The sequence below is a fragment of the Dipodomys ordii genome, unplaced genomic scaffold, assembly GCF_000151885.1.
Source record: "Dipodomys ordii isolate 6190 unplaced genomic scaffold, Dord_2.0 Scaffold36, whole genome shotgun sequence".
Lineage (NCBI taxonomy): Eukaryota > Metazoa > Chordata > Mammalia > Rodentia > Heteromyidae > Dipodomys > Dipodomys ordii.
This window is the reverse complement of record NW_012267252.1, coordinates 6,178,799-6,201,020: the sequence shown is the minus strand read 5'-3', so window position 1 is coordinate 6,201,020 and position 22,222 is coordinate 6,178,799. Positions and strand designations below refer to the sequence as shown.

The window sequence follows — 22,222 nt, the reverse complement described above, 5'->3', positions numbered from 1 at the left end:
AAAAAAAAAACTAGAAGTGGAAGTATGGCTCAAGTGGTAGAGTGCTGGCCTTGAGTGAAAAAAGCCAAGGGGCAGCACATGGCCTTGAGTTCAAGTCCCATTACTGGAACAAAGGAAAACAAAATTTCTCAAATGTGCAAATGTAATAGTTATATTACAAAGACCCATGCCACTAAGACCAAAGTGTCTCTCTGAAAATTAAAAACTATTTGAAGGCTCATGCAAATAAATGTTGTGTCCTATTCTGTAATGGACCGTGCTGGAAGCAAATCAAGGCAGGAGATTTCTTCTCCCTATCACTGTCTCCCTAGTAGCCTGCACTGGCCAGCATCGAGTGTCAGGTAGATGAAAATAACTCCCCCTAGCCTCTCTGGAGAAATGAGGTTATAGGAGCTCGTATGGGCTTCCAGTCTCACACAAAGCAGTTTGAGTAGCACTACGGTGGAAGCAGACATCCCCCCCCCATAACTGAGTGTGGCTGAGGCACGTGGGTTCCAGGGTCTTCAGGATAGGGGGTTCCCCATCTTACTCATGCCAGGAGCCGCCATGGTGATCCGAGAAATAACCACTTGGGTGATGCCTATGGCTGCAGCTCTCTGAGGGCAGAAAAGATTAAGAGATCAGTGGTCAGGAATGACCTGTCCAGTACACACGGGCTGTACTGTGGGGCTAGGTCATGGCCCAGGCTGACCTGGCTCTAGCACTAGAAGTGATGTAAGGACTCTCCAATGAAAGCTGTTCATCAAAAGAAGGGGAAGGGGGGCTGGAAAGGTGGCTCAGTGGTAGAATGCTTGCCTTGCATGCATGAGGCCTGGGTTCGATCCCTCAGCACCACATAAGCAGAAAAAGCCGGAAGTAGTGCTATGGCTCAAGTGGTAGAGCATTAGCCTTGAGCTCAAGAGCTGAGGGACAGCACCCAGGCCCAGAGTTCAGACCCCACAACCGACAAAAAAAAAGGGGGGGAGCAATAGAGAGAATTATTCTGAGCAAAATATAACATATGCACTTTTCTTTTTCTTTTCTTTTTTCCTTTTTTGCCAGTCCTGGGGCTTGAACTCAGTGGTGGGCACTATACCTGAGCTTCTTTTTGTTCAAGGCTAGTGTTCTACTACTTGAGCCACAGGGCCATTTCTGGCTTTTTCTGTTGGCATGGTACTGAAGAATTGAATCCAGGGCTTCGTGCTTGTTAAGCAAGCACTCTACCACTAAGCCACATTCCCAGCCCACATAGGCACTTCAGAAATACCAAGATGAAACCGTTGGTGCAATTAATACACACCAGCTTTTTAGAAAAGATGAACAATAGAAAAGCAAAAATTGGTGGGAGGTGGGGAGATACCACTGGAAGGATTAAGAGAGTGAGCAAGGATGAACAGGGTCCAAGTAGTTTGTTTGCATGTGTGAAAGAGAACAATAAAACCTGATAAACTTGTCTTAACAAGTGGGAGGGGGAAAGGGAGAGTGAGAGAGGGGGTGAGGTTGATTTGGATGCATCCTACAGATGTACTGGAGATGAGTCTCATGGAATGAAGCCACCCCTCGTACAACTGATTTTATGCTTAAAAAAAAAAAAAGGGTTGTTTTGGGGAAATTTTTTTGGGAATTGGGGCCCACTTCGGGGTTAACCTTCTCAACTCTATAATGATGACCAAGTCTGCTCTGATCACTAAGGAGTTCAGGGAAAGAATTCTCTCCTGAGGGCCTCAGCTTACCTGAGAAGGGCCAAGCTCATTCTGATTCTTGTCTTTCACGCAGACACCTTGGATGAGTTCCCTAAACATAAACAGCAATTGTTCAGAGCTGGCCAGGCATGTGATAAAGCAGAGGACCAAGGACACTCAAGTTCTAGAAAGCCTCCTCCTCCTCTTGGCCCTTTGACTTCCTTCCTGTACTGCAGATACCATTCAGTATCTCAGAATAATCAAGGGCAGTAGCTAAGAGAGCCAGCACTAGACTCCTACTGCCTAGCTGACTCCTGAAACTGCAGAGCACAGTCCTTAATCCTACAATAGCCTCAGTTCACCACATCTGCAAAATGAGGATGATCCTGGACACTCACTTCATGGAACTAAGTGAGGATTAAATGAGAATATCTGCCAGCCAGATATTAACTAAGATAATGGTAGCAACAATAGCTAATGCATACACAGCCTGTTACATTCTAGGTGCTACTATAACATTATAACCTCAAAGCAGGGAGGCAAATCTGTACTCATTAGTCAAGAAACAAAAACTGACTATCAGGAGAAATAAAGCCAGGCACCAGTGGCTCATACCTGTAATCCTAGCTACTCAAGAGGGTGAGATCTAAGGATTGCAGTTTGAAGCCAGCCCAGGCAGGAAAGTCCATGAGACTCATCTCCAATAAACTGCTCAGAAAAAGTCAGAAATGGCACTGTGGCTCAAGTTCTAGAACACTAGCCTTGAGAAAAAGAATCAGGGATGACACCCAGGCCATGTTTAAGTGCCAGGACTAGCAAAGAAAAAGAAAGAGGGCTGGAAATGTGGCTCAGTGGTAGAGTGCTTGTCTTGTGTGCATGAGGCCCTGGGCTCGATTCCTCAGCACCACATAAGCAGAAAAAGCCAGAAGTGGTGCTGTGGCTCAAGTGGCAGAGCGCCAGCCTTGAGCTGAAGAGCTGAGGGACAGTGCTCAGGCCCAGAGTTTAGGCCCCACAACCGACCAAAAAAAAAAAAAAAAAAGAGTTGGGTGCTGGTGGTTTATCCCTTTAATTCTAGCTACTCAAAAACCTGAGATCTGAGGACTGTGGTTCGAAGCCAGTAAGGGCAGGAAAATCCAAGAAACTCTTATCTCCAATAAACCACCTCAAAACCAGAAATAGAGCTGTGGCTCAAGTGGTAGAGCCCTAGCCTTGAGCAGAAGAGCTCAGGGACAGTGCCCAGGGCTTGAGTTTTACCCCCACGACTGACAAAAAAAAAACAAAAGAAAAGAAAAACTAGGGGCTGGGAATGTGGTTTAGTATTAGAGTGCTTGCATAGCAAGCATGAAGCCCTGGGTTCAATTCCTCAGCACTACATAAACAGAAACAGCCAGAAGTGGTGTTATGGCTGAAATGGTAGAATGCTAGACTTGAGCAAAAAAAATCCAGGGACAGTGCCCAGGCCCTGAGTTCAAGCCCTAGGACTGGCAAAAAGAGAGAGAGAGAGACAGACGGACAGACAGAGGGACAGAGACAGAGAAAAAAAGAAAAGAAAAACTAGGGGGGCTGGGAAGGTGGCTCAGTGGTAGAGTGCTTGCCTTGCATGCCTGAGGCCCTGGGTTCAATTCCTCAGCACCACATAAGCCAGAAGTGGTGCTGTGGCTCAAGTGGTAGAGTGCTAGCCTTGAGTTGATGAGCTGAGGGACAGCCCCAGGCCCAGAGTTTAAGACCCACGACTGACCAAAAAAAAAAAAAAAATGAGAATTGCAATTCAAAGCCTGCCTGGGCAGGAAAAATCTATGAAACTTTCCCCAATCAACTATCAGAAAACCAGAAGTGGTGCTATAGCTAAAAGTAGTATAGTGCTAGCCTTGAGCAAAAGAACTCAGAGACAGCACCTAAGCCCACAGTTTAAGCCCAACAACCAACAAAAAAACAAACAAAAACTGAGCCATGGGTGTAGCTCAGTGGAATAGCACTTGCCTGGAACGTGAGTTTGATCCCCAGTACCAGGAAAGAAATGAACACTGTTAAGATCTAATGAGTTTCTCTCTTACTTTTCCTCTAAAAGCTTGGTGTTACAGTGCCTGGAGAACTTGTCTACTCTTCTGGCTTTGCTCAAAGCTTCCTGGTTCTGTTCTATCGTCAGGCATGCTACACTGAATTCAGTAAGTTATTCCCAGGGCTTTGGAAGTAGGCAGAGCTCACAACCCAAACACCCTTTCAGTTGAAAGGACAAAATCTAGACTAAAATCTGATAGATCCACACTTGCTCCCCAACTCCCACCATGTGAAAAAAATCCCTTATCCACTCAACACACTGAGTAACCCTAAGTTACCCACCACTCCTGGGCCCAATACCAGAGATCTCTTCAGCGATCCTTCAGAGATCAGCACAAACCCCACCAGCTCAGCCGTTGAAATCTGACTACTACCTTGGTTTCTTGCCTTGACCAGCAAGGCCTGTGGTGTGGAGGGAGGAAAGGGAACCCGTACTCACTGCTGTCGCATCATTGGAATATTGACACAGTTAGCTGCAGCCACAGCAGCAAAGGGCACCCAGCGGCCCACCAAGGGTGGAGCTCTCTGTTGAGGGCAGGAACAATGGGAGTTGTTCAAACTCGTGACAAGATGAAAATACAGAGGGATTAAGGATTATAAAGAAAGACAATGAAACTCTGCTACTGCTATAACTCCAGACATCCAATCTGGGAAACTAAGATTCCTACCAAGGTCTAAGAAGGACCAATCCCAAAGCCAGCCATGCTATTTTCCCTGGGACTTGGCTGCCCCCTGGTGGTCACCTGAACAATGCATGACCTTCTCCCAATCTTACCTTTGTCCACATGTTCATGCTCACAGCAGTGACCAAGGCAGTAGTGGTGGCTGTGAAGTAGGAGAGGGCCATCTGCCTAGTGGAGGAGAGAGAAAGCAAGGTGGATGAAAGCACAGATGTTGGGTGTGGACACCCATATGTCTAAGGCAAGGCCTTCACTTCACCACTCTCAATGTCTTGGCCTTTTTTCGGTATTTTATGATTTTTTTTTGGGGGGGGGGCGGGAGGGGAGTGCTGTTTTAGGGCTTGAACTCAGGACTTGGGTGTCATCCCTGAGCTTTTTTGGCTCAAAGCTAGTACTCTACGACTTGAGTCACAGTGCCACTTCCTGTTTTTTCTGTTTATGTGGTACTGAGGAATGGAACCCCAGCTTTATGCATGCACTCTACCACTAAGCCACATTCCCAGCCCTCTTTCTGTATTTTAAACACATCAAGTTCTATCCAGCCTTAGAAACTCTTACCTGCTGTGGTTGCCTGTGGTTTCTTGTATGGCTGACTCTTTACCCTTCAGCTGACATGTCACCTCTACAGGTAGGAATACCTCCCTGGACACCCCTCTGCACCCCTTTGTTACTCATTGTCTTCTCACCCACCATGTAGATGTCCTTAATGGCAGTAACCCCAATCCAAGACTACTATCTTTGTCTTTTTTTGGGGGGGGGTGTTTGGTCATGGGGCCTGAACCCTGGGCAGGGCTAGCACTCTACCACTTGAGCCACAGCGCCACTTCTGGCTTTTTTCTTTTTGCTTATGTGGGGCTGAGGAATCGAACCCAGGGCCTCATGCATGCAAGGCAAACATTCTACCACTGAGCCACCTTCCCAACCCCTTTTTTTTTTTTTGGGGTCCGGTTGTGGGGCCTGAACTCTGGGCCTGGGCGCTGTCCCTCAGCTCTTCAGCTCAAGGCTAGCGCTCTACCACTTGAGCCACAGCACCACTTCTGGCTTTTTTCTTTTTTCTTATATGGTGCTGAGCAATCGAACCCAGGGCCTCAGGCTTGCAAGGCAAACGCTCTATCACTGAGCCACCTTCCCAGCCCCTCCTTTTTTTTTTTTTTTAAAGACAGGGTCTTACTATGCCCAGCCAGGCCTTCAACTTGAAATTCTCTTGCCTCAGCCTCAAAGAGCTGGGATTACAAATATAATGTAACCTCAGCAGGGTACCAGTGGCTCACACCTATAATTCTAGAAACTCAGGAGGCTGAGATCTGAGGATCATGGTTTGAAGCTAGCCTGGGCAGAAAAGTCCCTGTGAGACTCTTTTTTCTTTTTCTTTTTTGGCAGTTGTGGGGCTTGAACTCTGGGCTTGAGCACTGTCCCTGCGCTCTTCAGCTCAAGGCGAGTGCTCTACTGATTGAGCCACAGTACTACTTCCGGTTTTCTAGTGGTTTATTGGAGATGAGTCTCATGGACTTTCCTGCCCAGGCTGGCTTTGCACAACGATCCTCAGATCTCAGCTTCCTGAGTAGCTAGGATTACAAGCGTGAGCCATTGGTGCCCAGCTCCTGTGAGACTCTTATCTCCAATTAACCACTAAAAAACCAGAAGTGGCACTGTGACTCAAAGTGGTAGAGTGCTAGACATGAGCACAAAGAGGCTCAGGGACAGTGTCCAGGTTCTGAGCTCAAGCCACACAACCAAAACCAACAACAACGAAAAAGGCCTTATACTCCACCAGAACAGGAACAACAATGCCTTAATTCATCAGGGCATCTCCAGTTCCTATGATCTTATCCAGCAAATACTACACACACGAGAAATTTGTTAGATGAATGACTGAATATATTTTTAAATGGTCCAGATAGAAAACATTCCCAGTCAGCCCAAGAAAATATTTCCAAACTCTTGGGCTGGGATTGTGGCTTAGTGGTAGAGTGCTTGAGTGGTAGAGTGGTAGCATGCATGAAGCCCTGGGTTCGAAAAAAGCAGGAGTGGCACTGTGGTTCAAGTGGTAGAGTGCTAGCCTTGGGCAAAAGAAGCTCAGGGACAGTGCCCTGGCCCTGAGTTCAAGTCCCAGAACCGGGGTGGGGGGGAGAAAGAGGGGGGAATCTGTTTGGAGATAGGGTCTCAAAGAAAATATTTCCAAACTGATAAAAGTGACTTGGTCACTTACCCAGTGTGGAGCCCACCTAGGGAGGAGCAATAACCCAGGAGCTCTTTGGCAAGGCTGCTGCTGGGGGAACATGGGAAGGCAGGAGCACAGTCTAGCGTCCAGGCCTCTCACCTGACTGATATGGGCAAAGCTGCATTCCTGTTGGTGTAGTTGACCAAGGCATTGAAGGACTGGTTCACCCACTGCCAGAAGACCACCGCCGGCATGGTCCTACCAGAGACCAGGAGGGGCAGAGGATGGGAGGATGTCATGGCGTCCACCGGTTTCCACATCATCTGCAGTTCTCTAAGCTGTTCTCATGCTGTTTTATATACTCTGGCTTCTCCATGGGTTAGGCCCTCTGCTTCATCCACCCCCCTCCTTCCATGGAGATCACTGCCTCCTTGAAACCTTCCCACCCTTCCTCCGGTCCTTCTGAGTCTGCCATTCCACATTCCCTGCTCCCACACCCCAGTTTCTTCCCCCAACCTACCACTTACCAGGCTGCACTCTAACTGTTTACTCGGCCTCCTCAACAAAGCTCCTTGAGGAGAGAGACTAAAGTCTTTGTATCCCCAGCACCTGGCCCAAGGCCTGGCTCAATAACTGAATAAATGAATGCAAAGGGTAGGAAAAGGCAGAGAGAGGAAAGAGAAGGAAGAGGGTGGAGGGAAAAAAGAAGAGGGAGGAGGGAGAAGGGAGGAGGGGGAGGAAGGAGGTAGGAGGAGAAAGAGTCACACATCCAGCAGCTACACAGAAAGTTTCTCCCTCCCCAACCATGCCAAGAGAAAGGGTCTAGTTATTTTTTTGTTTGGATATTACAGTAGGAAAATAAAATTCATTGTGGAATAAGCATTTTTTTAAAAGAAGCAGTTTGGATAGTCTATTTGCTAAGCCCAAGAGGAGAGCATGTGTGTTAAAGTCCAGGCACCCATAGAACTTGGACAGGCAACTCAGATCACCATCTATCAAATGAAAATGAAAATACTACCTATGTGTAGAGTTGTCGAGAGTGTTAAATGAGGCAATGCATGGAAAGAGCTTAGCACAGTGTCTGGTACCTCTCATCAAGCTGGCGCTCCGCCCAGCAGACCCAGGCCCCAGGACGCACCGGTAGAATTGGAGCATGCAGCCAGTGACGATCATGCCCCCAGGGACCTGGAAGGACATCCGCCCAATGACGTTCATCTTCTCCCCAGTGTCAGGGTGGAAGGCTGAGTCATACAGCTTTTTGGCATAGAGCAGCTGCTCCACTTCGGTGCCTGGGGGTATGATCCCCATCCTGTCACCCAACGACAACAGACAGTTACCACCCAGCCTTAGCTACACTTCCCAGCACCTTGCTCTCATCTCTCCTTCCTGAGACTGCAGCATATTCTCCTTTTCTTTTTTTGCCAGTCCTGGGCTTGAACTCAAGGCCTGGGCACTGTCCTTGAGCTTCTTTTGCTCAAGTCTAGCCCTCTACCACTTGAGCCACAGCACCATGTCCAACTTTTTCTGTTTATGTGGTACTGAGGAATCGGACCCAGGGCTTCATGCATGCTAGATAAGCACTCACCACTAAGCTATATTCCCAGCCTGCAGCATATTCTTCACCATCTGTTTCTCTCTCTCCCAAGAGGCTCCCATGATTAGTACTGCCTCTCCCACCCAACCACTCACCTGCTTTTTTCCACCATGACCTTGGCCCAGTCCAGCTTCTGCTCTGATACTAAGACAGTGCGGGGATCTGTGATGTTAAAGAAGTGCTTCACTCGCCCGAGGAAGGTGCACTGGTCCCAGCGGGGGGCATCGATGTTAAAGCCAGACAAGTCAGCCTCCATCTTGCTTCTAGACCAAACTGTGGTCCTAAGGGACAGAGGAAGAGCGAGGACTATCCTCCAAATCAAACCTGTCTCCAAGGTTCTGCCAGCTTTCACCAGCTCCTGGCATTTTCTCATTTGGCTGGGGTAACCCTTGTGAGGGTTATGACTGAGCAATGGGACCCTAACATGCACTTTCTCAGCACCTGCTGGTGGCTAACCCTATGTGTCATCATGCTTTGGAAGACACTAGAAAAAGGGATAAGGCAAGCCAGGCACTAGTGGCTCACACCTGTAATCCTAGCTACTCAGGAAGCTGAGATCTGAGGATTGCAGTTTGAAGCCAACCAGGGCAGGAAAGTTCATGAGACTCTTACCTCCAATACTGTAATCAGAATAAGTCAGAAGAGACGCTGTGGCTCAAGTGGTAGAGTACTAGCCTTGATCACAAAGAGGCTCAGGAACAGTGTCCAGGCCTGGAGTTCAAGCCCCAGGATCAGGAAAAAAAAAAAAAAAAAGCAGGGGAGGAGGCAGTACTTGGGGAGCTCAGGGCCTGACTGAGGTCCACACATTAAACTACTTACAATATTACCTGGTGCTTCTGACAGAGAGGTGGGAAACATAGCCATTTGGAAATAGGAGACCTCTGTTCTTCTCAAGGCCTGCTTTCAGGGTACTGTGTATCAGAGCCTAATCATGTTGAAGGCGAGAATCACCAGCCCCTTCTAGCCTTTCAGCCTCACCTATAGGCCTGAGACTGAGAAGCACCTCTGAAGGCCCGATAGCACCAGCTCACAGAAAGACATCCACTCCCCTGCCTCTCCACTGCTTCAGCGGGGCTCCTGTATCCAAACAAAGGGCTGCACCAGAAAGAGTGCAATCCTAGCTGCTCAGGAGGCTAAGAACTGAGGCTTTCCATTTAAAGTCAGCCTGGACAGTAAAGTCCATGAGATTCTAATCTCTAATTAACTAGCTTTCTAAGAAGCAGAATCTTAAAATATGCTAAGCAACTGGTATAGGAGGAATGGTGTTTACAGAGTTCAGAATGAGGATCAGTAGATTACATATATAGAGAGATAGTCTTTATATTACATATAACATTAGAAAATACATAAAAATTGGGGCTGGGAAGGTGGCTCAGTGGTAGAGCGCTTGCCTTGCATGCCTGAGGCCCTGGGTTCGATTCCTCAGCACCACATAAGCAAAAAGAAAAAAGCCGGAAGTGGCACTGTGGCTCAAGTGCTAGAGCGCTAGCCTTGAGCTGAAGAACTGAGGGACAGCGCCCAGGCCCATTCAGGTCCCACAACCAGACCCAAAAAAAAAAAGAAAATACATAAAAATTGATTTATCATAAGGAATTGGTCAACTGGCTCACATAATTATGGCAGGTGGCTAAGCAGGGTAAAGGAAAGGAGTAGATCAGAGCCATGAGTTTTAGAACTGTGTGCAAATCCTTTAAAGGGTTTCCATTTGGAGATAAAAGTCTCACAGATTCATCTGCCCAAGTAGGCTTTGTACTGCTATTTTCACATGTCAGCCTCCTGAGTAGCTAGGAGTGAGCCACAGGTGTCCAGTCATCGCCTTTTTGATTAACCTACAAACAACCAATTGTAAGTTTTATTTATATCTGCAAGATCCCTTCTCAGGAGCATGAGAAGCACCAGCAGGTATGTAAATGCTCCCTCATAGCCCACTGTAACCCACAACATACCAGAAAGGATTCCTGGGAGTCTTGCTCAGCCCCTCCAACAGAACCCTTCACCTTGTGAAAGCAGAGTTGCTAACTTCAGCAATAAGATGCTGAGTACAGAAAAATAGGGTTCAAGCATGAGCCCTATAAGTCTATAATCCTAGCTACTTAGGAGGCTGAGATGGGGGGATTATGATTGGAGGCCAACCTAGCCAGGGTTGGGGCAGGGGAATGGAAGAAGGGATTCTGGAGAGTCCATCTCGAGATGGGCATGGCCTGTCATCTCGTTCATACAGGAAAGTACAAAAGGAAGGAGCCCCATCTAGCCCAACCCAGATATAGAGCAAGACTCTTTCTCATAAGTGTCTCAAGTAGTGGAACACCTAGCTAGCAAGTACCAAGACATAAGTTTAAACCCTGGTATTCCCCACTCCAGAAAGAGTGAGCTGAATGCTGGTGGTTCACTCATGCCTGTAATCCTAACTACTCAGGAGGCTGAGACCTGAAGATCAGGTCTCAAAGGCAGTTCAAATCCAGCTCAGGCAGGAAAGGCTGTGAGACTTTTATCACCAATTAACCACCAGGAAACTGGAAGTGGAGCTGTGGCTCAAAGTGGTAGAGTACTAGCCTTGAGCTAGTGCACCCAGGCCCTGACAAACAAGATCAAAAGAAAAGAAAAGTCAAATTCACAATGGTCAATTTTTAGTTGTTTTTGTTTTGTTGTAGTAGGAGAGGCTTCAGAGGCTGATATGCCAGTCATATCCAAGAAGAAGGAATCAGGATAGAAGATGCCCAATGTACAGTAACCACACCTTTTCCTGGCCCTGGTGCTATAATTGGAATAGCCAACTCTAGAGGAGGCAGAAGGAGAAGGCAGGCAGTAAGTGCCCCCGGCCAGAACTCTTCTACCACTCCTGCTTCACTTGGCTTTCTATAGGCTGGGGAGAGGTCAAAGGCATTTTCCTCAATCCCAATTGCGCAACAGTGGGAAGGGGAAGAATTCAGGAAAGGAGTCTGGCTGCCTAGTACATCACACAGTGCTTTGGCTTACAGCATCCTAGGCTCACACCCACCAGAGACAGCAAAATGCTACACCTCCTAACATCACTGCCACACACACATGCACATGGAGACATACATACCTGGCCAACCTTCTCTGCCATCTCCCACTACCCTCAACTCGACATGGCAAACTTCTCTGCCTCTCACAATGGATGCACTTCTACCCCCATGCTGGGGTAATCATCCACTCCATTATGCAAGAATCTTTGCCTTCTAAACAGATCAGGCGAGGAAACTGCACAGTACCTGTTTCCTATCAATGATAAGGTCCCCCTGCTTCCGATCTACATTATCTAGCCAGTACATTTCTCCTCATAGGGTACAGATCCCTGACTCCTTCAGGGCAAACTCAGTCCTTTGCTTATATACTCCCATAGCACCCTTGTACTCTGTAGCATGCTGAGCTTTTGTAATTGTCACCTTTGTGTCATTTACAGTTATTTGTATAAAATCTGCCTCCCCTAGCACACTGAAAGGTTCATGAGTATGTAGCCCTGTCCATAATGGTCACTGCTGCATCGCTCCTGTGCCCTCTAAACATACCTCCTGCCTGAAATGTATTGCAAATTATTCTTGGGTTGTCTTAGCATCGAAGATGTCACTTTTTTGGATGTCCAACTTAAAGAGTCTGCTTTGGTTACAGAAGAGTAGCCTGGCTTCCTTTCATCAAATTGCAAGCTGCCAATCTTACCTATACCAAGTCATAAGTGGTCTCTAAATTTTGTCCATGGTTATTCTTCCCACTCCCACATAACCAACCTCTTGTCCTGGTGGTAAAAAGGTGACCACTATATCCAGCATGGTCCCTCTTCTGAAGGATCAGGAGTCTACTACTAGGGGCAAGATGGGCGGTAGAAATCAAACAGGTGACAAACATCTTCCACTAGAATTAGAACACATCATGACTCGAAGACAAGATCTCAGTTTACGGAAGGCTAGAAGGTTCACACTGACTGAGCAGCACAGGAGCATTTATGGCAAACATGGCCCTGAAGTAGGTACTTGTGACAGAGATATAAAGGTTAAAACAATATGTCCACAAAGGCCTTATTCCTTCAAAGTCACAGACTCTAGGTGAGTCTTAAGTCACCAAGTAAGAGCCTCTATTCACTACAAGGAAAATCCCTTGTACAATTAATGTGCAGTAACTTTTTAAAAAGGTAGAGGGGCTGGGAAGGTGGCTCAGTGGTAGAGTGCTTGCCTTGCATGCATGAGGCCCTGGTTCGATTCCTCAGCACCACATAAGCAGAAAAAGCCAAAAGTAATACTTTGGCTTAAGTGTAGAGTGTTAGCCTTGAGCTGAAGGACAGCGCCCAGGCCCAGAGTTCAGGCCACATGACCAACCAGGAAAGAAAATAAAAAAAACAAACAAACAAAGGGAGAGAAAATAAAGCAGATTACAACTTTCCCTGAAGTAATTAAGTTGATTTTCTCTAGAAATAGTTTCAAAGCTCAGAGAACAGGGCTTAGGGGAATAGCTCAGCAGTGGAGTGCTTGCCTAGCAGAGCCCAGATCCTTAGCAACCCCAAAAATAAAAGAGAGAGAGGGAGGAAGAGAGAGGGAGAGAGAGAAAAGGAAGGAAAAAAGGAAAGAATAAAAGATAACAGGCTTCCGCTGGGCACCTGTGGCTCATGCCTGTAATCCTAGCTACTCAGGAGGCTGAGATCTGAGGATCACAGTTCAAAGCCAGCCCAGGCAAGAAAGTCTGAGAAACTCTTATCTTCAATAAACCACTCAAAAACCGGAAGTGGCACTGTAGCTCAAGTGATAGAGTGCTAGCTAGCCTTGAGCTGAAAAGCTGAGGGACAGAGCTCAAACCCAGAGTTCAAGCCCCACAACTGACAAAAAAAAAAAAAAAAAACAGGCTTCCAAACCTCTTCTGAGATAGTCCCTTATAAAGGAAGGAAAGGGCTCAAGATTTCCTTGTTTGGAGCCCCAGGTAGAGAGCAAAGCAAAGCATCATCTTTGGTACTCACGTCAAAGAATGAGGCAGCCAGAGACTCCAGAAAATCAAAAGACCAGCAAGATGGGGGAGGCTTCAAGTCAAGGTTGCCTAGAGCAAGTTAGGAGAATGAAAGTAATAATTAAACCAGCTGGTAAAGGTCCATGTTTACGGACATTCATCTGACTCCAAGGTAACTGTGATGTTAAACATCACACCAATAGAAAGAGAAATCTGCTATCCTAATTCCACAAAAAGGACCAAAAGTCCAAAGATGGTAGGTTATGGGGGGCTTGCACCTCTTAAGTTTTTTCTGTTTTGGTTTGGTTTGGTTTTTGGGTTTTTTGCCAGTTCTGGGCTTGAACTCAGGACCTGGACACTGTCCCTGAGCTTCTTTTGCTCAAGACTAGGACTCTACCACTTCTGGCTTTTTTTATTTATGTGGTACTGAGGAATCAAACCCAGGGCTTCATGCATGCTAGGTAAGCACTCTACACTTAGCCACATTCCCAGCCCTAAATAAGATTTTGAACTCAATTTTCTCTCCAAGGATCTGATGCAGGCATTCAAATTAGTAGCTAATGTGTTTAGTTGAATGCATAGTTAAAAGACCATTCCGAGAAAATCTTTCTTCATGCCAATCTTCTTCTTTTTAGTGGCCATGGTGCTACTGGGTTTGAATGCTCCAGTAATCTTAACTAGACTGAAAAGTCTACTAGGAGAGGATTCAGAAAGATGAGCCCCAAAAGTTATTAAACTATTAACAATACATACTTCCTTTGTGACAGACAATGCTCTATTTATGGCCCACTGGAATAAGCAACAGGAGTGCATGTGTGTGTGAGCATGTGCACGCACACACACAGAGGTACACTTTCAGGTGTATCATTTACTCTTGGACTTCATTTAGCTCTCAGAAAAGTTTTGGTTTACATCACAGACATAAAACACTCTGATGGGGACTGGGAAGGTGGCTCGGTGGTAGAATACTTGCCTCACATGCATGAGGCCCTGGGTTCAATTCCTCAGCACCACATAAGCAGAAAAAAGGCTAGAAGTGGCGCTGTGGCTCAAGTGGTAGAGTGCTTTCCTTGAGCTTAAGAGCTGAGGGACAGTGCCCAGGCCCAGAGTTCAGGCCCCACGACCGACAAAAAAACAAACAAAATAAAACACTCTGAGATGTAGCACCTGCCTCCCCATTCTAGTCCATTCAAATCCTAACCCTATCAACTTGCAATAACCAATTTCTAGGGTTGTGAAAATGGAATGGATCTTGCATGCAAAACTGGTCACTGGGAAAGGTGTCCTTTCCACGACATTGGATTGTCTCCAGTGTCTATAACCTATGCTGGCCCACAGGTAAGGACTAATTCTTGGGGCTGGGAAGGTGGCTCAGTGGTAGAGCGCTAGCCTTGAGCTGAAGAGCTGAGGAACAGCGCCCAGGCTCAGAGTTCAGGCCCCACGATCTGACCCCCCCCCCAAAAAAAAGGACTAATTCTTATGGTCCTCTGCATGTGAGGGGTGGGGTGGGAGCTAACATTTCCTGCCAGATGTAGCTTAACAAAACCAGCCTTTCCCAAACACCTTTCACTCTTGGTGTCTGCTTACCTCAGGGGTCAGGTGGCACTGACCAGTCTGCCTGTAGCCCTCTTCCACAAGCGACCAACCTCCGGCAAGCGGGCATCCCCCATCCTGGACTGACATAAGGCCCTAACCCCTCCTCCCCAAAGCTTGACAATCGAAGGCAACAGGAGCCAGAGGGGTCCCCAGGCAGTCCTAGCGCCACGTGGCTCCTGCATCCAATGTGCTGCAAAGCTGCCTAGCAAATTCAGGACAGATGTAAACTCCCTAGGGGCATGTGGCCCTTGAAGGCAGGTGTGGCGATGAACCTCACTCTCCAGGTCCCTTACCTGCTCGGAAGGAGGGACGTTCGGAGTCACTGGCCACCACAGCGCCCACCTCACACTCCTGGCCCGCCAGCCCCGCCTGCCGGGGCTGGAGAACCACCCCTCGCCACCCCCACGCCCCTCCTTCCCGGCCAATCACAGCTCGGGAAGCTCCCGCCAGCCGCGTGAGCGCGTTTTCCCCATTCCCGGGGTCACTAGGAGCCAGCCCCGCCTCCAGCGCCTCTAGGACTGCCCACGCGGTGGGGGCAGGGCTTCCGTGCGCATGCGTACTGAGGGAATAGCGGCTCCGGGCCCCGCCCCGTATCGCTGCTTGGCTCCTCCGCTGAGCGTGCGAGGGACGTCGGGGGCGGCGCCGGAGCAGTTGCCCTGGTAACGAGGGAGGCCGGAGGAGGAGGAGGCGGAGGCGGAGGAGGAGGGATTCGGCGGGAGGATGGTGAGTGTGGGGGCCTTGGCCCCTCTGGAGTCGTCCGGTCACCCCCCCTTCCCCTAACCCTGCACTCCTGTCCCCAGGCCCCGGGTGGGGCGCTGCACTTAAAGCCAAGGAGAGAATGGATGGCGCTCAGCTTGGTTGCTGGGTTCTAGATTGGTTTCGGGGGCAGCGGGGAGCCCCAAAAGGGTGGGCCCTGATGGGAAGCCTGGGCCTGGGGGGAAAGGCGGGGCTTGCCATGGCTCCTAGGCTGGGGAAGGGACTTGAGCAATACCTCGTCGGCGGGGTACGGAGCCTCGCTGGGTTCTATCATTACTCGGGGGACAAGGGTGGACCCGAGCAGCTTGGAGAGCGATCGCCACACACAGGCTTAGATCTCCTTGGGCCGTCGGCCTCGCCCGCCGCAGGGCGGTGGGGTCTGTCGGGGCCCGGCCAGAAGCGGGAAGAAGGGCCGGTGTTCCCGTCTTAGCGATCGCCCTGGAGGTACCAAGGGAGGAGATGGTAGCCTAGCTCTCCTCTTCCTCCAGTGCTTGGGCCCCTGGGTGAAGCGTGTAGGGAATAAGTCCCAAGACACAAAGAAGCGTTGCTTGGGAAGGATGCCTGCTGTATTTTACAGCGTCTCAGCGTGTACGTGGCAGTGCGCTCCGGCCGTCCAGAATTACTTGTTTAGAGTTCTGCAAGGGCCGGTTGTTGGGTGATGACCCGTTTTCATTCCATCCTTAATTCATGCTGGATAGAAGCAAAACCGTGCCGGGCGCCGGTGGCTCACGCCTGTAATCCTACCTATTCAGGAGGCTAAGATCTGAGGATCGTGGTTCAAAGCCAGCCCCAGCAGGAAAATCCATGACATTGTTACCTCCAATTAACCACCAGAAAACTGGAAGTGGCGCTGTGGTTCAAGTGGTAGAGCGCAAACCTTGAGCTGAAGAGCTCAGGGACAGAGCCCAGACCCAAAGTTCAAGACCCTGACTGACCTCCCCCCCCCCAAAAAAAAAGTAAAATCGTCACCTGGTCCTTAGCATTTCTATCCGAACCCATTGCAGTGTTCTTTTTCATGTGACCCGACCAGAACCAAAAGATTTGATTTCAGTTGGAATCTCCAAACCAAAAAGAAAAAAGAAAAACCAAAACTGGAGAGTGAAGAGCATCAATTTGGGACCACAAGCCTCTTTATAACTTTTTTAAATGTTGAAAGGCTTTTTTTCTTTGTTGTTGTTGGTGGTGGTGGTGGTGGTGGGGCCTGAACTCTGACCTGGGCGCTGTCCCTCAGCTCTTCAGCTCAAGGCTAGCACTCTACCACTTGAACCACAGAGCCACTTCCAGCTTTTTCTGCTTATGTGGTGCTGAGAAATCGAACCCAGGGCCTCATGCATGCAAGGCAAGCACTCTACCACGGAGCCACCATCCCAGCCCCACAAAATGTTGAAACTCTTGACATAAGAAAAAAAAAAAAAAAGCACTAATGGAATGGAAGAGGGTGAGGTAATGGGAGGCAGATAGCTCATGCCTGGATTCCCAGCTACTTAGGAGGCTAAGATCTGAGGATTGAGGTTTGAAACCAGCCCAAGTGGGAAAGTCTGTGAGACTTTTCTCTTCAATTAACCACCAAAAAGCCAGAAGTGGAACTGTGGCTCAAGTGGTAGAGTGCCAGCCCTGAACAAAAAGGCTAAGCAACAGTAAAAGTTCAAGACAGGCCCTAAGTTCAAGAACCAAAACCAGCACACAAAAAGAAAACCACTTGATGTCCAGGAAGAAAATATACATATAACTTTGTTCAGCTTATCCAGTAAATAAGTTATGATTTTATAATTGATTTTTATGATGTCAAATTGTTAAAGAAGTACAGTTATTTGATCTATGGTTGGCAATCACATTTCACACTTTCTACATTTGCAGTTCTTTTTAACCTCAGGCTAAACAGATTTTTACAAGTGTTTTCCTTTTTATTAATCATTTATACATGAGCTGTCCATTTAAAGGCTAAATTATCTCAACAAATGAATACACATGTAAATATTTATACAGAAAAGAACTAGAATTGAAATGAAAAAGGGATGCCAAACCAACCAAAAATGAGATTTGTATTGAAAATGAGGAAGATGAGAGTTGGCTAACTTTTCCCACTTTATCAATTAAATGGACTGCATAATTTCATGATTGTTTAAACTTGTAGAACATAGTAAATTCACTACTGCTGGGGTTTCTAGGTGCACATTGACACAATATACAACAAATTAACAGTATATGCTTTTTTTTTTTGTTTTTTTTTTTTCGGTCATGGGGCTTGAACTCTGGGCCTGGGTGCTGTCCCTCAGCTCTTCAGCGCAAGGCTAGCACTCTACCAGTTGAGCCACGGCACCACTTCCAGCTTTTTCTGTTTATGTGGTTCTGAGGAATCGAATCCTGGGCCTCATGCACAGGAGGCAAGCACTGTACCACTGAGCCACCTTCCCAGACCCTATGCTTCTGTTCTATATGACTAGCATTCAATGATCAAAATACATATTGTTTATCTCTTTTCTTAAAATGAACAACAAGAAATTAGGACACATTCTGGATTTACAAAATACTTTTTTTTTTTGATTGGTCATGGGGCTTGAACTCTGGGCCTGGGCGCTGTCCATCAGCTCTTCAGCTCAAGGCTAACCCTCTACCACTTGAGCCACAGTGCCACTTGCAGTTTTCTAGTGGCTCACAGACTTTCCTGCTGGGGCTGGCTTTGAACCATGATCCTCAGTTCTCAGACTCCTAAGTAGCTGGGATTACAGACGTGAGCCACCAGTGCCCAGCTACAAAATACTTTGTTTTTGTTTTTGTTTTTTTTTATTCTTTTGCCAGTCCTGGGCTTGAACTCAGGACCTAGGCGTTGTCCCTGAGCTTCTTTTGCTCAAGGCTAGCACTCTACCACTTGAGCCACAGCACCACTTCTGGCCTTTTCTGTTTATGTGGTACTGAGGGCTTTGTGCATGCTAGGTCAGTACTCTTCCACTAAGCCACATTCTTTTTTTCTTTTCCTATCATTGAAAGTGTGAACCATTCTTACAACTGGGAGTAGAATACTGAACTTAAAGAGTAAATGACATGATTAAGTGTGTCACCTCTAGTATTCCATTAGCCCCCATGGTTCACTGGGCAACTGCAAAGTGAGTTCCAGGGCTATGTTTTAGACTTCAGCTGTGACTCATACATTTTTTCCTAAATTTGAGTTGCTGAAAAAGAAACAAACAAAAAAACATTAAGGGTTTCTTAGAACATCAGCTTAGGATCAGCTATTTTACTCCCAGACTAGAACACTGAATTCCTGATGGAATACAAAGATGACAGTAATTTGGGCACACAACTAATGGCTGTGATTTACCATGCAACTCAGTTTGGTAATTATATAGAGAGCATGTAGAATTATCTCGTATGTTTAACATTTGAGGGGCTGGGAAGGTGGCTCAGTGGTAGAGTGCTTGCCTTGCATGCATGAGGCCCTGGCTTGGATTCCTCAGCACCACATAAGCAAACAGAAAAAAGCTGGAAGTGGTGCTGTGGCTCAAGTGGTAGAGCTGTAGCCTTGAGTTGAAGAGCTGGGGGACAGCGCCCAGGCCCAGAGTTCAGGTCCCATGACCAGACCCAAAAAAATTTTTTTTGAAGATTGTTCAACAGTATATATGTATTCTAGTCAAAAACAGTCAGTGAAAAATATAATTTAAAAAGATATCACAGGGGCTGGGAAGGTGGCTCAGTGGTAGAGTGCTTACCTTGCATACATGAGGCCCTGGGTTCGATTCTTCAGCACCATGTGAGCAGAAAAAGCCAGAAGTGGTGCTGTTGCTCAAGTGGTAGAGCACTAGCCTTGAGCTGAAGAGATCAGGGACAGTGCACAGGCCCAAAGTTCAAGACCCACAACAATACATACATACATATAAAAATAAGTCACACAGGGGCTGGGAAGATGGTGCGGTGGTAGAGCGCTTGCCTTGCATGCCTGAGAAGTGGCGCTGTGGCTCAAGTGGTAGAGCGCTAGCCTTGAGCTAAAGAGATGAGGGACAGCGCCCAGGCCCAGAGTTCAGGCCCTATGATCGGACCCCCCCCCAAAAAAAGTCACACAGCAGGGTGTGGTTGTACACACCTATAATCCCAATTGTAGCAAGAGGACTATTAGACTTCAGAACCTTGGGGTTGGGAAGGTGGCTCAGTGGTAGAGCGCTTGCCTTGCATGCCTGAGTTTGATTCCTCAGCACCACATAAACAAAAACAAAAAAGCCGGAAGTGGCGCTGTGGCTCAAGTAGTAGAGTGCTAGCCTTGTGCTGAAGAGCTGAGGGACAGCGCCCAGGCCCAGAGTTCAAGCCCCACGACCGGACCCCCCAAAAAAAGACTATAGAACCTGTCTCAAGTAATTAATACAAGTGTATTAGTGTATTACAAAATGAGACAGGCACCAGTGGCTCATGCCTGTAATCCTAGTTACTCAGGAGGCTGAGAATCGGGATTTGAAGCCAGCCTGAGCAGGAAAGCCAATGACAATTTCTCCAGTTAACCACCAGAAAACTGGAAGTGGTGCTGTGTCTCAAAGTGGTAGAGCACTTGAACAAAAAAGCCCAGGGACAGTGCCCAGCCCCTAAGACCAACAACACTGACCAACAATGACAAAAAACACCCCACAATTATGAACATTTTAATTAAACCAACACCAGAGCCTGACCCAGTAGCTCAGGTCTATAATTCCAGCTATCCTCAGAGTTCTGGAAGACTGAACTTCAAAACCAGCCTAGATAGTTTGTGAGATTCCATCTCAACAAGTCAGGCATGATGGTGTTGGACTGTGTCCCAACCATCTGGGAGTCTTTCAGAGAATCAGTATCTCAGGCCAGCCTCAAGTAAGACCTGAAGACTCTAATTAAAGAATAACTACAACAACAAAATAGGCTCCTAGCTGGGCGCCAGTGGCTCACGCCTGTAATCCTAGCTACTAAGGAGGCTGAGATCTGAGAATCAGTTCAAAGCCAGCCTGGGAAGGAAAGTCCTGAGACTCTTGTTTCCAATAAAACCACCAGAAAACCAGAAGTGGTGCAGTGGTTCAAGAGGCAGAGCTCTTGAACTGAAGAGCTGAGGTACAGAACCCAGGCACAGAGTTCAAGCCCCATAACCAAAAAAGAAGACTCCATTGGTAGAGTAGTTGAAACAGTACCTGAGGAGCAAATAGAACACCCTGAGTTTAAACCCCAATCCAGCAAAGAAACCACAGCTACTATTTTGTGTGGCTACTATGTATCATGCTTTATCTGCAACATTCTTTCAACAAGCTCTGCTCAAATGGAAACCCACTCAGCTGAAGAGATTTATACTTTATGTCTCAGGTAACATTTGTATTTACTTAGTTTGAGAGGAAAAAGAAATTGAGCCCAAAGCTGGTGACTCAAACCTATAATTCCAACTACTCAGGAGGCTGAGATCTGAAGATTACTGTTAGAATGAAGCCAGCCCAGGCAGGAAAGTCTAATTTTTAGCTCCAATTAACCACCAAAAATCCAGAAGTGCAGATATGAGGTGGGGGAAAACAAAGGAAGGAATGACATAAAAAAAAGTTATGTATTTATTACCTGACTTATGAAATGGTAACCCCTCTGTATAACACTTTAACAATAAAATTAGGGCTGGGAAGGTGGCTCAGTGGTAGAGTGCTTGCCTTGCATGCCTGAGGCCCTGGGTTCGATTCCTCAGTACCACATAACTAAAAGAAAAAAGCTGGAAGTGGTGCTGTGGCTCAAGTGGTAGAGCGCTAGCCTTGAGCTGAAAAGCTGAGGGACAGTGCCCAGGCCCAGAGTTCAGGCCCCACGACTGGACCCCCCCCAAAAAATAATTATTTTATGCGCTAGTCCTGGGGCTTGAACTCCGAGCCTTGAGCTTTTTTTTTTTTTTTGGTCGTGAGGCTTGAACTATGTGCCTGGGCGCTGTCCTGGTTTTTGGTGATTAATTGGAGGTAAGAATGTCACGGATTTTCTTGCCTGGGCTGGCTTTGAACCACAGTCCTCAGATCTCAGCCTCCTGAGTAGCTAGAATTACAGGTGTGAGCCTCCGGCACCCAGCTAAGCTTTTATTTATTTGTATATTTAGCTCAAAGCTAGTGCTATACCATTTGAACACCTCTATTTCTGGCTTTTTGGTGGCTAGAAGTAAGAGTACCATAGAATTTTCTGTCCAGGATGGCTTTGAACCATGATCCTCAGACCTTAGCTTCCTGAGTAGCTAGGATTCCAGGCATGAGCCACCAGTGCTCAGCTTAAAATTGCATTTTTTTTAAAAAGCCAGAAGTAGAACTGTGGGGCAAGTGGTAGAATGCCAGCATTGAGTGAAAAAGCTAAGAGAACCCCAGCACTGGCATCCAGTATCAACATCAACTGCCTTTAAACTAGCTGAGCTTAGTTTGTGTTTGTGTTTGTTGTTGTTGTTGTTGTTGTTGTAGAGCTTTAACTCAGGACCTGGGCCCTTTCCCTGAGCCTCTTTGTGCTCAAGGCTAGTGCTCTACCACTTGAGCCATAGCTCCATTTCTGGTTTTTGAGTAGTTAATTGGAAGTAAGAGACTCAGAGGAACTTTTCTGTCCAGGCTGGCTTCCATCCATGATCCTCAGATCTCAGCCTTCTAAGTAAGGAAGATTACAGATGTGAGCCACTGGCACCTGGCAGCTTAGTATTTTTAATATTCAAGTTTTCACTGTTCCACCATGTATACTTTCCATATTCCAACATTGCCCCGGCCCTCCACTGCTGGTTTCCTTGAATGACCTAGTTTATATGATTTTATTTATTTATTTATTT

General features: G+C 47.2%; 2 protein-coding genes across 6 annotated transcripts in view; one reads left to right on the top strand and one right to left on the bottom strand.

Moving 5' to 3' along the window:
- Window positions 1–15,069, bottom strand: part of Sfxn2 (sideroflexin 2) — a 19,755-nt gene extending 4,686 nt beyond the window's left edge. Inside the window, exons 1-9 of one of the 5 annotated variants that reach the window (XM_013017644.1) lie at window positions 14,994–15,069; window positions 13,118–13,194; window positions 8,250–8,435; window positions 7,699–7,869; window positions 6,720–6,818; window positions 4,495–4,570; window positions 4,159–4,244; window positions 1,713–1,773; window positions 530–596 (exon numbers count right to left, since the gene is read on the bottom strand). In XM_013017644.1, coding sequence (XP_012873098.1) covers window positions 530–596; window positions 1,713–1,773; window positions 4,159–4,244; window positions 4,495–4,570; window positions 6,720–6,818; window positions 7,699–7,869; window positions 8,250–8,410 — 721 coding nt within the window. In that variant the 5' untranslated portion in view covers window positions 8,411–8,435; window positions 13,118–13,194; window positions 14,994–15,069. Of the gene's footprint in view, window positions 1–529; window positions 597–1,712; window positions 1,774–4,158; window positions 4,245–4,494; window positions 4,571–6,719; window positions 6,819–7,698; window positions 7,870–8,249; window positions 8,461–13,117; window positions 13,195–14,691; window positions 14,756–14,993 lie in introns of those variants that run through there. The other 4 variants (XM_013017646.1, XM_013017647.1, XM_013017645.1 and 1 more) reach the window with 4 other exon arrangements.
- Window positions 15,070–15,303: 234 nt separating this feature from the next.
- Arl3 (ADP-ribosylation factor-like 3) overlaps window positions 15,304–22,222 on the top strand; it is a 48,201-nt gene continuing 41,282 nt past the window's right edge. Inside the window, exon 1 of the mRNA XM_013017861.1 lies at window positions 15,304–15,423. Within this exon, the coding sequence (XP_012873315.1) occupies window positions 15,421–15,423 (3 nt within the window). The 5' untranslated portion in view covers window positions 15,304–15,420. The remainder of the gene's footprint in view (window positions 15,424–22,222) is intronic.